The sequence below is a fragment of the Amblyomma mixtum genome, chromosome 10 (genome assembly GCF_055824585.1).
Source record: "Amblyomma mixtum isolate Tamu chromosome 10, ASM5582458v1, whole genome shotgun sequence".
In the NCBI taxonomy this organism is placed as follows: Eukaryota; Metazoa; Arthropoda; class Arachnida; order Ixodida; family Ixodidae; genus Amblyomma; species Amblyomma mixtum.
The window spans coordinates 132,270,705-132,284,926 of NC_143021.1; the positions used below are offsets into that span (position 1 = coordinate 132,270,705).

The 14,222-nt window shown below is 48.5% G+C and overlaps 1 protein-coding gene across 1 annotated transcript in view; it reads left to right on the forward strand.

Moving 5' to 3' along the window:
• The first annotated feature begins 1,579 nt into the window (after window positions 1–1,579).
• LOC149326980 (G2/mitotic-specific cyclin-B2-like) overlaps window positions 1,580–14,222 on the forward strand; it is a 30,087-nt gene continuing 17,444 nt past the window's right edge. The window contains exons 1-2 of the mRNA XM_089564745.1: window positions 1,580–1,819; window positions 1,910–2,036. Of these exons, the coding sequence (XP_089420871.1) occupies window positions 1,580–1,819; window positions 1,910–2,036 (367 nt within the window). The remainder of the gene's footprint in view (window positions 1,820–1,909; window positions 2,037–14,222) is intronic.

Sequence of the window (14,222 nt, forward strand, 5' to 3'; positions counted from 1 at the left end):
CGAAAGAAGAGACGGACAAAGGTCCCGCATGGTGCTGTGCGAGAAAGGAAGCACAGCAGCTCGTGGCGGCGACGGTTGGCCTGCCAAGGAGCGAGGCAGAAAGAAATCTGTCTTGGGGAGTAGCGGTCAGTAGAGAAGAGCTGATCGAGGGCCAGAAAGCAGACGGTCTTTGCCAGCGGGTGCTGAAGGAGCTTGCGAGCAGCACAGCTTGCACCGGGAACGCTGAGGGCAAGTACGACGCGAAACTGGTGGGCGATGATAGGTTGCTGCTCCGCTACATACCCCAACTTGACGAGGAAGAAGCGATAGCATCCCGTTTCCGAGTCTTGGTCCCGAGAAGGTTGCGGAAACGGTTCCTTCAGTACTTCCATGACTCAGCGCTGGCAGGCCATGGCAGCGGCAGTAAGACTTACACAAGTTATGCCGTGTCGCGACCTGGCCAGGCATGAGAAAGGATGTGCTGGGATGCGCGCGTACCTGCCCGGCATGCCCGGTATGCCAGGTAGCCAAGCCTCGGGCGCGCAAGCCCGCTGGCATGATGAAGGCGGTAGTTAGCAACTACCAGTGGCAAGTGGTCGCGTGCGATATCATGGGACCCCTCCCTCGGTCCGCGCGCGGAAACCAATTCATCCTTGTAATAACGGACCACTATTCCAAGTGGGTCGAGGTTTTCCCCCTTAGGAAGCTTGTGTCGGAACGAATTTGGGAAAAACTGTTGGAGACATTCACTCGTTTCGGTTTCCCTTCCGACCTGATTACGGACAATGCTTCTTATTTCAGAAGCAAAGTTTTTGTAGACTCTTGTTGGACGATTCAAATTCGTCACAGGAGAACGAGTCCCTACCACGCTCAGAGCAAGATAACCGAGCGGGTGAATCGAAATCTGAAGAGCATGCTGGTCGCGATGACCGAGCAGCACAGAGACTGGGACGCGCGGCTGTCCGAACTGGCGTTCGCTACAAGGACAACCGTGAACAGGTCATTGGGTATTACACCAGCTTATCTGAATTTTGGGAGAGAGATCGCTTTTCCGCTAGAGAATGCCCTACTGGACGCGGCGGGGCCCGCGCCCCCTCCGCTTTCGCAGTACGCGGCAAGGCTCCGGGAGCGCCTGGAGTCAGCGCAGCGCGTGGCTCGCGAAAACCTCAATGTCGCTCGCATGGAGTAGGCGGATCAGTACAACAAAGGCCGCCGTCACGTCGTTTTCAACACGGGCGACTTATTACTCAAGAGAACGCACCCGCTTAGTAACACAGCACGCGGTTTCGCCGCGTCGCTAGCTCACAAGTGGACTGGGCCGTACGAAGTTACGGCACAGACTACGCAGCTCACCTACCAGCTGCGGTTGTTGACAAACGGCGAAACCGCCGGTCCGGTGCATGTCGCTTATTTCAAGGCTTTCCACCTTCGCAAGTACGATGACTGCGAAGCGGTGGAAAATCAGCGCAATGCGGCGATCTCACCCCCGGGAGGACGAGCAGGTAGCGGTACGGTTCGCAACCGACGCTACAACCTGAGGGCCAGGTAGCACCCGTGTCTCTCAATTAATAATCACTCGCAATGCTCTCGCCCTTCAAGTATGCCTTCTAAGAAGCTCCAGCGGACCGACACCCGTGGCTCGGACTCCAGAAGGGAAGGCAGACCACGTCCAACGGTGGCCGCCATCCAGGCGCGCCACCCAGCCGGAGGTAGGAGCCGCGCGAGTGGCGCCGGTTACACGGCTGCGGTGGCCCCCACCGCCAGCCTAGCCGCGCCGCCAACTACTGGAGAGCACCTCCCAGTGGTGCAGGCCAACGCAAGAGGGACGATCAAGCGCAGGGCAAGCCAAGCGGCCCAGGGTCCTGCGGCACGTGGCCACCTGGACCATGGTCGCCAACGGAGCGGCCGTCTCTTACTGCGCGCGGTTCAGGTGGCGGGACCAGGCGCAGCACCTTCGCACGGCGACCTCCAGGAAGTGCCGCTGCCTTTCCGCAGCCTGACCCTGCAGGAAAGGGACCAGGAGCCACCGGCCGTGTACAACGACGAGGAGCGGGCCGGCCTGTGTTCCCTCTGCGGCACACTTGTTGTGCACCAGCTCCACCACGAGGCCGGTGCGCTGCATAGAGCGCGAAAGAAGGCGGCGGAGAAGTGCTTGGCGGCTACAGCAGCTTCCCCCGCTGCGCCACTGCTGAGGGGCAGCCCGGAAGAGGCGGCCCTCCGAATCCTCCAGTCCAGCCGCCCAGACCTGCTGTCCCCGGCGGCCGAGGAGCTTTGCAGGGCGCTGCCGGCAGCGCCCCCAGTGGAGCCAGGCTCCTCGCTCCCACAGGCGGCTGGTGAGGAGCCCATCCATCCAGCGGTGAGCGGCCCCCCAGCTAGCTCCCCTCCCCCCTTCGACAAAACCATGGACGCCGACCCGGACCCAGAGGTCGTCGAGCGCCTACTGGCGGAAGCCGAGAGGGACGTTTGAGGGGGGGGGGGGGGCGAGATGTAGGGTCCGCTCGCGGGCCAACTCAAATCCCGCGCCGCTCACCGCGGGTAGCCTCGAACCTTTCCTCCCTAGTGGTGGTGCGGGGGGAACCAAGCTACGCGAGGGAGCCTTCTTAAGGCGTGACCGCCAAGCCTCTCTCTTTTTGGACACCGGCTCTCCCGACACCTGCCCTGCCCGAGGACCATCTGACCCCCGCTGCGCAACGACGCCCGACCCCCGCAATGTGGGAATAAACCTTTTGTTACGAAGACCTGCCTCGAGTCACTGCCTGTGCGTCCCCGCGATGAGGAATCGCCCACAAGGCTCATCTTGGACTTCGGTCTCGTCTTCTTCGGGGATGTGATCGCGCCTGAGGTCGGTCGTTGTGATTACGCTGCAAGGTGGCCTCATTATGAACTCATGTCAATTCGTGGTAGAGCTTGTCTTTGCCTGCGCCGCAGACGTACTAAATACGGCAGCGTCGTTGGGGGACCTTCGGCGTTTCGTTGTAACCTGTAACGTGTAACCTTTAGGTTGGAGCCCCGAAGATATGCAGCATGCCCTTGAGTCACTGCCCACGCACGACCTGCTCGATGACAACCGAAAATCCTTGCTCACTCATTTGGTAGACAGAATGGAACAGCGTTTACGACTGCAGGCGTATTGCGGGAGACTCTAAAAAGATAAGAGTATTGATTGTCAGTGAAGTTTGCTCCTCGCAAAGGCCGAAGCTCCAAAAAATAAATATCTGCGTAAAACTCAATGCCTGTAGAAAGAGACAGGCATTATTTCTTTATTTTTAATTTCCCAAATCAGCAAGCATTTGACATTACTTTTGCTTTGTTTTGTTCGATCATTTCAGCATTTTGTTTCCTTTGAAAGGTGTCTAAAAACAGAACCCTGTGACAAAGATCGAAATATGTTGCCGGCAGAACCCAGCAAAAAACGACGCGATCAGAAGAAGTAAATAGGACGATGCTGGAAACATATAAAATACGGTAAAGAGGGCGGCTTTGTTTTAATGCCCAAAAGCCTGTTATCCACGAAAGCCCAAGAGGCTATTAACAATTTCAAGCCTGTGAAGTCTAAATCGTCAACGATAAAATGTCGCGCTCTTGAGCATTTTAAGAACATAAATCTCGGCAGTTTTCTTGAAGATGTGAACAGAAAGAGAGCGACATACACTTTCCTACAACGGCACACAGAACTGGAATCTCCGGCGGGGCTCCAGAGGCTCGCTTTCTACATTTGAACCGCGCGCTGTCTTCCAGTCATCTGGTGTCTACAGGTGCAGCGCAACTGCGCATGACCCAACAGTTGCTAGCGAGATGTGGCATGTATTCACTGGGGCGACTAATTAATTAGGGCGGCGAGAATAACGTGCGAGGGGATTCCGGCCGGGGATCGCTGCTGGGGCACGGTCACGCTATGGCCGGTTAGCGCGAGCTGTCGGTATGGACACGGAGTACAGGTCGGTATCTTACCGGGATGCAGACAGATGATGGAAGCGGCATCCCCGCAGAATGCATAGCTGCTTGGCGTGAGTGGTTGCTCTTCCAGCAGCCTGGTTTTTTTGTGCTGCTTCACGCCCTTATCTCTGCCGCTTCGTTCTCACTGTGTCTCAGTGTGTCTTTGTGTCATCAAGCTCAAGTGTTAGCGCAGGTTTGTTGTAACTGCATTGCGCCCACGAGAGCCTTAACCGCATGCTCTGCGCCCCGTTTGCATTCCATGTTGACCCTCTGTAAATGCTTTGGCATGTTCTGGAATAAACCGGTGTCTTTTATGCTGAGTGTAGTTTTGTCACTGGTCGGGAGAGGCCCTGGCTAGCGAACCGCGTACACTGGAAGGCAGGGCCTTCATCCCTTAAGGACATTTCCATCGAGAACGGCTCGTGGCAAAAAGCGGTAGACGAGTTCTTGAAACGTTCACTGGACCTCTTAGCGCCCGACGACACCTCGGGCGTCCAAACCTCGATGTGCGTTGTCGACTTCTTACCTAGAACTGGCGCCTGTGCCATTTCTGCCATTTCCGAGGACATGGAGGACTCGTTGTATTCAGTAACCCAACACAGGTTTAACGAAACTTTGCGCGAGGAAGCTTTGCGAAACTGTGCTTCAGGTCATGCCTGGAGCTCTTATTTTGTGCTGCTCGTTTCGGCGACACATGAGGCGTGGTGAACTTCTTCCGAACCGCGACCCTGAGCGACGCAAGATGAGACAGCAAATAAGATGGCACGAGTGTGCAAACTCCTACCGAACAACCGCGTGGATGTTAACACATAAGCTGCCATTGCTGGTCGTTGAAGTATCCGCATGCATCGTAGAGAAGGCTGCTAGCGTCTGGTCGTATTGGAGAGCACGGGCCTCGAGGATCTTCTTTATTGTAGTCACATTATCTGTGGCTGCGGTCTTTGGCGGGTTTCGGACCACCTCGTCTAAAAGTTTTTCCTTGATGTCCCGCATGAGGAGCGCAGCTACTTCTCCTCGGTCATGTTAGAGTCTTCGGGACAGAATATACACGCCACAGCTCATCACCGTATGAAACGATGCTCTCATTTGCCTGTTAAATGCGCGTCTGGAACAACGAATTAATTTTTTCTCGGCAGACGATCTTCGTGAGTAATTTCAAGACCTCGTTTTTAAATGAGTTCCAAGACTGCAGGGAAGCATCGTGATACTCGTATCAGGTTCTAATTTGGCCACTTCGAACAAAGAATGCTTAGCGTAGTTTTCCTTGGTCCTCATATCGGTCGAAGTCCGTCACACGCTCTTACTGGCCCTTCCATTCTTGGCGCCTTCCTAGGCCAGTCCAGAGAACCCAAGATAATTACGTGGCTTTTGAAGAACCATCTCTGATGACGCAACGTCACCCCCCATTTTCTGAGCATTGCAGGTTCGCGGTGCACCAGCTCTAGCAGATGCCACGTATTGGTAAAGGTGGTCAAATTTTTTGCACACAATGAAAGGTTCTAAAAGGGAAGCCTTTATTTGTCTGATTTCAGCCCAAAATAGCCGAAAAACTAGGCGACGGGAATAGAATCAAACATTCTGGGCGGTCGTCGAAGAGCGAGATCTCCACTGCTGTCTGTCGCGCTGAATATGAAGCAAGAAAATAACCTTCGAGGTAACACTAAAAAATTACGACAGTCTCGAACAATGGAGAGCGCTTGCGCATGGCTGTGATCCTTCTAGTTAAGTCTGGTGCCCCAAATTGAACAGACCCATGCCGGCGGCTTTGAGCAAAAACAAAGAAAATCCTTGAAAGAAAATGCTTCGCGGATATATTTTACTCGTCAATTTTCCTTTAAACAACATTTGGCTCATCGGATGCTCCTGATGAGATAAATCACCACACTTTTCTCCGTAAGCGCACACTGCTGTTTAGAATTCTTCAACCTTAAGCAGGGCCGCACTCTCTAAAGAGATATACCTAACCCTACCCCTGTCGCTGAACACTATTTATGTAAGCTCGCCAATAATGTGCTACAGAAATGTTCATATCTGTTGTCAGTATGATACCGAATCATTCCAAAAAGTGTGTTTCGAAATGGGAATGGTGAAGAAGGGTGCTAAAGCCTGAAAAAAGTTTTTTTTTTTAAATTTGGGCTCTGTAAATTTCGTATAGTAGACGGAACACGATGTCTCAGATTAGGTTTCTTAGTTTTACTGGCGCCGCATCGCTTTGAGACACGAATTTAAAGGAGGGAAGAAGGACTTCACAAAAATATGCGTATCGCTAACAGGACACTGAAAGTGAATGCTAAGCCAATACAACTGTGCCGGGATCTCAAGTTAGCCGCCTTTACCTGTAACAACGCTCAGTCACCTCAGAAATTACACAAACAAATTCATGCAGCGGCTTCTATCACTCACCCCTGTAACTGCATCCCATCAAGTGAATTCTTCACCGTCGCTATTGCTTTTTCATTTTAACGCGCACTACTGTTTCTGCTGAAACGAACCATGCAGTTTGCAAAAGGTGCGGATACAGGCCTCTGTAACACTGCGGGTGGTCTTGAGATACGTGAATAGGAAGCGTCGCTGCCTTCGTGTGGTGTGAAACATGACCTGAGACAAGCTGCCGTGCACAGCAACTTCATCAGCTCAATCTATGAAAGTATGAAGTCAATCATAAGCCTTCATAACTGTGAGACTGGACACCGATAGGGAGGACTTCACAGAAAGGAGTCGGCTGGAGAAATCATTCTTTTAGCACAGTAGTTTCCAAAGGTTCTCGCAAAAAAATCTACTGCCTGCGATTAGAGCGCAAAACGACTTCATGCTATAGTGCGAACCGTTTTTGGGAGCCCACTTTACCGTTCCTAAATCCTTAGCATAGTTTGACATAGCTCGACTTCTGTGCGGGAAGCCTAATGTCGCACGAAATGCATATATATATATATATATATATATATATATATATATATATATATATATATTGTCAAAATCAACTGTCGTGCAATTGTGAAAATTTCTTAAAGGCGAGTCAACTGTTTTTTTAGTCATTATTTCTGATTCGACGATGAAAGTGAGAAATTAATATGTAATTAACAAGATGCGACATCCCATGCGTTGAGCCTGGAGTGAGGCCCACGGCGAGACGAGAATCTGAAAGTTACAAAAAAACAAAGTGCGCATATTTGGCGAATATCTTCCCAACGTAGTTTCTTGTTTCGGTTATTATTTGTTCTTACTGCAGCTATACAAATATCTGCTAATTGTTAAAAGCTACAGAAAATATATTTTTAATGGAAAACAATGAATTTCACCGCCAAGAAAACTTTGCTTACCTATGTGGGTTGAGTGTGTGCATTGCAGTTGCTTGCAACATCGTCAAGTGGTGTTCACCCGGGACGAGGCCCCACTGTGAAGCGACTGCCACTTCGTCGTCAGTGCAGACTGAGAGGGCCACATGCGTTCCTTCACTTGTTTTCTGGTAGCACTGGGAGATGTAAATCTGGAGAATGGGACCCTCTCCGCACAATTTTTCCCACTTTCGCATCATGGACAGAACCCTTAGAAAATCTAGCCGCATATAGTTTGAAAAGAAGTTACGCCATTCGTTGCTAAGACACGGACATACTATGCCACTTTTAATCTGCTGCTTCATTTCTGAAAAAGAGTTAATGCTTTTAAGTGTTGATGTTGTGCTGCGTACAGAGGTGATACTAGACTGGACATAATTTCCCAGCACCATCATGCCAAGGACCCAGGCAGCAGGAGCTAAACCGCGAAAAGAGGGACTGCAATTCAATGACGTAGGTAGGCCACTTTTAAGAAACGTACAGGTGAAAAACAGAAAAAAGCCCAGATTGCTGGGGTTTTGCAGATTGCTTAATAGAAGGCGCCAGCGAATGTTCAAATACAACGCAAGGCAGAACCCCACTGATATCAGGGAAACAGCGAAATAAAGGAGTGCAGTCCAAGAGTCCATGAAGGTGAACCTGTCAGCCCTACGAAGAGACGTGTAAAAACAAAGCGGAGCAGGAGCATAGTGTGCATATAAGAATAATTCCCCTATCTGCAGGGCATCGGCTCCGACAGAAACAACAGTGAAGTCAACGAGCTTGTTGCTTACTTCACGCCAGTCTGCGCCTTCAGTCGCATCAATGGTGTTGTTCAGCGTCCTGTAAGCGTCTACCAATGCCAAAGCTTCTGGCTTTGTCTTAATGTCTCCCTGCGCACCACCGGTAATAGACGCGATTACTCTGTACTTCTGCCCTTTGGAGAATGTTCCCTCCGATTTCTTGCCGACAAAGACTTGTGACGGGAGGACCGTTTTTCGAATCTCACATAGCCGAAAGCGGTCCTCAGGAACGTTGACGTCCTCGTCACCCACACTGACCACTTGGCAGAGTCCACGGGGAAATTCGCGCAGCGCTTCTCTATGCGACTCTGCCGAAACGATCACCAAGTTGCGTGCTTCGTTTACTACCAAGCTTTCAAACAGAGATTTGGTGGTCAGTGGCAGCTTACGCCATGAAGGGGGCAGAAATACTATTCTTTTCTCACGCCCGAATTCCAGTGAGTTGCTGCGATCGACAGCGCATTCCCTTCCGCGAGCGAAGCCTTGAAATTCACACTGTATCTGATAATCAGAAGTACTGACAAACTTCAGTGCAATGGGCGACTGCTTAGCGATTTGGCGAACTATACTCGTGTCTAGCAATGAGTGCAGCATTACTGGTCGTGCAGTATACGATTTTGACGCCGCCATTACGGTTAACAATGGGTCCTGCGTTTTCATCCCCTTCACAATAAAGGCACGCAAGAGGATATATGTTTGAAATATTAGGACAACCAGACAGTTTTTGCTTTTCAGATTCATTTCTGGCAAACCTTGTGACAGAATTTCGATGAACAGCAGACCATACTAATGGAAGGATTGCAGACCATTAATTTGAGGCTCAGTAGCTTTTGAGTTCGACCTAATAAGCTTAAGCTGCTTTCCACTCACCGCTTTCCGCAACTGTGGGACAAAACGTCGGCCTCTTCGTGGCAGCTTCAGTAGTGGCGTTTCTCTTTAATGTTTTTATTTCACGTCGGGTGCCGTCTGTGGGATATTTGCGGCAGCGTACATAATTTCGTTGCACGCTCTCTTTGGGCGGTCGATTGAAAGGGTGAGGTATATTGAATTCAGAAGCGAGCGCGGCTACGGCCGCTTATCTCTTTTTTCAGCCAGCGTACGCTTCGCCGGACGCGGTTGCTGCGACGCAGGTTTTTTTGAGGCGAAAGATTTTAATGCCTCACTTAAAAAGAAAACCTGTGTCGAAGCTGTCGACCGAACCAAGGCCTTCAGCATTTGAAGTGCAGACGCTATCACCTTGCCGCGAAACAACAAGGTTTCTGCATGCATAAAGGCTCATCTAGTGAATGCATGAGTTTCATAACAAATAAAAGAAATAAAAAAAGAAAAGCAGCAAAAATTTAAAAATCAGTAAAAAAATAAAAAAATGGAAAAGAATACTGCCAGAGGAAAGGCTCTCTCCTTGCAATAGTTTAGACAGCCAAAGTGCCCTCTGAATTTTTCTTTTCCCTTTCCTCTTATCTTTGAACTCTCCTCTATCTGTACGCGGCAGTGGTGGGGCCTCGGCTTGAGGCAGTCGGCAGGACCGTGCACTTTCCTTCTCATCTTCTCTTAGTCGCAGCAACAACAACAACAGCGTGCAACTCTTTCTTATCGAAAGAAGGAAAAATTTCGGCTAGTGAAAGGTAGAATTTTGTTGTTCCATCCAAACTTGGCCTCTAAAATTTTATTTCGTTCTCCAGCTTTTAAAACTAGCTGCTCTTCTCAGACAAGCTCGTACAGCTGCCAATAAGATTTAGTGCACTTCAAATCGAGAGAAGTTCAGTTGTGCAGCTCCCTCTTCAGGAAAGAGCATACGTTTCTCTTGGGATCGTAATTAAGGCACTCCTCACACTTTACAAATGATGTTTCTGTAGACTCCTTGATCAGTTAATGAAGATTTTACCGCAATGAACTCCCCTTGCGGCCAACCGCTCCTGACTCCCGTAACGTGCCACTATGTTTGGCCCGCTTTTTGCATGTTTCGCTCAGCAATCCATCTCTCATTTCAGCATTGACTATTTCAGAAGATTAGTATTTGTTGCAGCGCTCCCTGTAAGGTACATTCTGCATCAAATTAGCGAAGCAGTGAGCACGATATCAACGAGGAGCACCTTTGAATACGAACAGAGGGGATCGAAGCTGTGGGCTGTTCTCCAGCCAAACGTCTTGGAGGTTCACAAACACTCTTTCTAAATTTATATTATAACTGTGTCTCTGTGCTGCTAATCTTAGTTTCGAGTTATAAGCATTTGGTTTCAAATCCTAAGACTTCTTGAAGCTTTGTTTCAATCGCCTCTAGTCTTTCGTGCATGTTTGTTCGGCACTTCAAGATGTCATTCGCCATCTCTGCAAGGCAGCGCGCTGACTCTTGTTCAGTATCCCAGCAGGCTACCAGGAAGAGCATCACAACATCAACAATTCAAACAAATTGTAAACAGGCTCCGGAGCACCTCTTGTTGACAAAGAAGCGGTTGCCTCGATCGTCTGCTCTGATTACTTGTAAAGTCATTAAATTTTACACGATTAAAAAAAACGTTACAACTTTTGCGGGAGGGCGGGTGGGAGTGGCTAGAAATACCAACAATAAATTTATTTCTAGGTTTCAATGCAACTAACTCACGTTATGAGGTAAAAACGCCTGCATTTCTCGCGCAGCAAAAATATCTGAGGAGATAACCCTCTTCCTATCGATATCTATTCTTAGAAACTCTTTGAAAACCTCGCCATTGCCTAAAAGAAGGAGGGTGATGTAATGCGATGTTAAAATGGCGAACGTCACTCAGGAAAACACTTTGCTTACCTGTAAGGGTTTAGAGCATGTACTGCAGAAGCTTGCACAATCGTCAAGGGATTTTCACACAGGACGAGGCCCCACTGCGCAGCGACGGCCACTTCGTCGTCAATGCAGATTGAGAGGGCCACGTGCGTTCCATCGCTTGTTCCCTGGTAACACTGGAGCAAGTCAATCTTAAATAGGGCCGCCTTGCTACAGTGATTCTCCCTAACATGTATCATGACAAACTAGCTTAAAACGCCACGCAGGAAAAGATTCGTAAGTATGCTGCGCCACTCCTTGCTAACGCACGGACACACTCTACCCTTACTAACCTGCTGATTCACTTCGGAGAAAGAATTAATGTTTTTGAGGGTTCTTGTGGTGCTGTGGACAGCGATTACACTAGACTGAATATAATTTGCCAGCGCCATCATGTTAAGGACCCACGCCGCCGTGGCCAGACCGCGAAAACGTGGTCTCTCTGCCAGCGACGTGGGTAGGCCCTTCCCAAGAAAAGTGGAGGCGAAGAATAGGAAAAGGCGAGTACTGTCGGGGCGCTGCAGTTTGCTCGATAGAAGGCGCACCGGACATAAAAATACAATGCAAGCATTAACCCGGAAGCAATTAAGGAAACTGGGAAACAGAGCAGCGAATTCCAGGGGGTCGATGAAGGCGAGCTCGTCAGCATTGTGAATTGCCGTGTAAAAGCAACGCGGAGCAGTAGCATAGAGTGCGTGCATAACAGTCTCCTGTGTGCAGGATAGCGGCTACGACGGGAACAACCAGGAAATCCACGCGCTTGCTGCTTACATCCTCTCAACGACCGCCTTCAATTGTATCAATTGTGTTGTTGAGTGTCTTGTAAGCGTCTATCAGCGCCAAAGCTTCTAGCTTTGTCTTAATGTCTACTTTGTAGGCACCGGCTGTGCACACCACTGCAGTGTACTTGTGCCCACTGGGGAATTTTTCCTCGGACGTTTGGTGGACGAACAATTCTGAAGCAGCAGTCGTTCTGCGAATCGCGCATCGCCGAAAGCGGTCCTGAGGAGCGTTGATGTCATCGGCGCTGACACTTATCACTTGGGAGAATCCACTTGGAAACTCACGCAGAGCAACTTCGTGTGACTCCGCAAGAGCGAATAATAGATTGCCCGCCCGGGTTGCCACTGCGCTTTCAAGAGATCTCGCGGGACCTAAAAACTTGTCCCAAGAAAGGGATAAAAATACTACTCTTTTTTCGAGCCAGAATGCCCATACTTTTGTGCGGACAACCCCGCAGCTCTTTCCTTGTGCGTAGCCTAAGAATTCACGCCTTATTTGATAATCTGAGGCACTGACAAATTTCAGTGCAATGGGAAACTGCTTGACGCTTTTGGGAAGGAGACTCTTGTCGAACGATGAATACATAAATACTGTTCGAGCAGGAAATGCTTTTGAAGCAGCCGTTATGTCCAGCATGATGTCCTGCGTTTCCACTTCCTTGACCAAATATCCGCACAGGAGTGCGAATATTTTAATTACGGTCAATCGCCACATTTTGCTGGTCACGTGCATTGTTCGTAAGAGTGTGGATAGGTGAACAATAAATGCCGTGTATATTTCACGAGCCACTAACGAACAGGCAAGATGAGGCCTGGCCGTTTTTCAAGTTCGGCAGTTCACCCTAATGAATAGTTTCCACTCGCTGTCTTCAAAAACCGCGAACCATGACGGAAAGTCGCCCTCTTGATGGCTGTTTCGGAACTAGGACTTCACTGCAATTATTACACCAACAGGTCGCTTCTATGATACTCGCGTCACGGAGTTTCAATTCAATTCAATTCAATTCATTTATTTTCAACTCGAGGTTGAAGGCCCCCAGGCGTAAAAGCTGTTCTACGACAGCTTGAAAGGTGCCTGGGGGCCCATACAAAGCAGCAGTGGTTACAAACTAAATTACAGTGTAAGTACACATCTTCCTACAATCATTAGAACAACTATACAGTACAATTATTAACAAAACAATCGTTGTTAATGAGAATTTCAGGTGATCGGCGTACGGCCTCAATTCTTGCTGAACATCACAAAACATAGCGGAATTGACATACAATACAAAGTTAGCATGGTTATTTTACACAGGTTGTTTAGTGGGTTACAAAATACTGTCGCATTTGTTTTTTACTGTAGGTCTCGAAATATACATCCTTCTTTTCATAATCGTTCAGAAGAAATGGAAGCAGGTACTGTAGGGACTGACAGAGATAATCGGTGCGGCGGTGTGGTACAAACCATCTGTCACAACTGCGAGTACGACCATCGCTTTTTTGTTTACGTAAACTTGCGGTGTTCTTTAAAAACGTTTGAAGGGCATTATTTGCATAAAAGAAAGTGTGCAGTAAGCGAAATTCTAGATAATGTTTTGCTTTTATTATTTTATACCTCACAAACAATTCTTCTGTCGGATGGTAGTACGATACATTACCAATATTACGAAGAGCTTTTTTCTGTAGAAGGAAAATTGCGTTAATGTTACTAATCGTTGTTGTTCCCCAAACAAGCGAGCAATAGTTTAAATGTGACGTGAATAATGCGTGGTAAATGTGAACCTTTATTTTTTCCGGGAGATAATGTCGGCATCTGGCAAGTGCTCCCGCAGCCGATGATAGTGATTTGCGCAAGAAATCGATGTGGTGTGTCCATTTCATATCAGACGAGAATGTCACTCCTAAAATCCTATGTTGGTTGACAACTTCTATAGTAGCAGTACCGAGTGTTAAAAGATGGTGCATTATAGCCTGTTTGCCACTCGGTTTAAAAATGATGGCTTTCGATTTTTTTGCGTTAATCTTAAGACCATTGGCATTGGACCAGTTGATTATCTTTGTCATCTCAGTTTCTGCTTTAGCAATCACCTCTTGTATGTCATGACCAGAAACAAACACGCTGGTATCGTCAGCGTAAAGAACATAACAAGCATCGGAATTGGGTTGAACAATGTCATTGACATATACATTGAAAAGAAATGGTCCCAAAAGACTGCCTTGTGGCACACCAGATGAAATGCTCTTAAACGATGAGGTATGGCCCCCAATACTAACACACTGCCTTCGATCACTCAGGTAAGAGTTAAACAACACCAAAGATACACCGCGGACACCGTAAGCACTAAGTTTTTTCAAAAGAATTTTGTGGTTTAGAAAGTCAAAGGCCTTGCTATAATCTATAAAAATACCAAGCGTAAGCGTCTTGCATTCAATATTTTTGATGATGAGCTCTTTCATTGTTAGCAGCGCTGTTTCGGTTGATTTGCCTCGACGGAAACCATGTTGGTACTCTTGTAATATGTTATGTCTGGAGAAAAAGTGTTCTATGCGCACCAATATTATTTTTTCTAGGCCCTTTGAAAACACGGGTAATATAGATACCGGCCTGTAGTTAGCCGCGTCGTTTTCT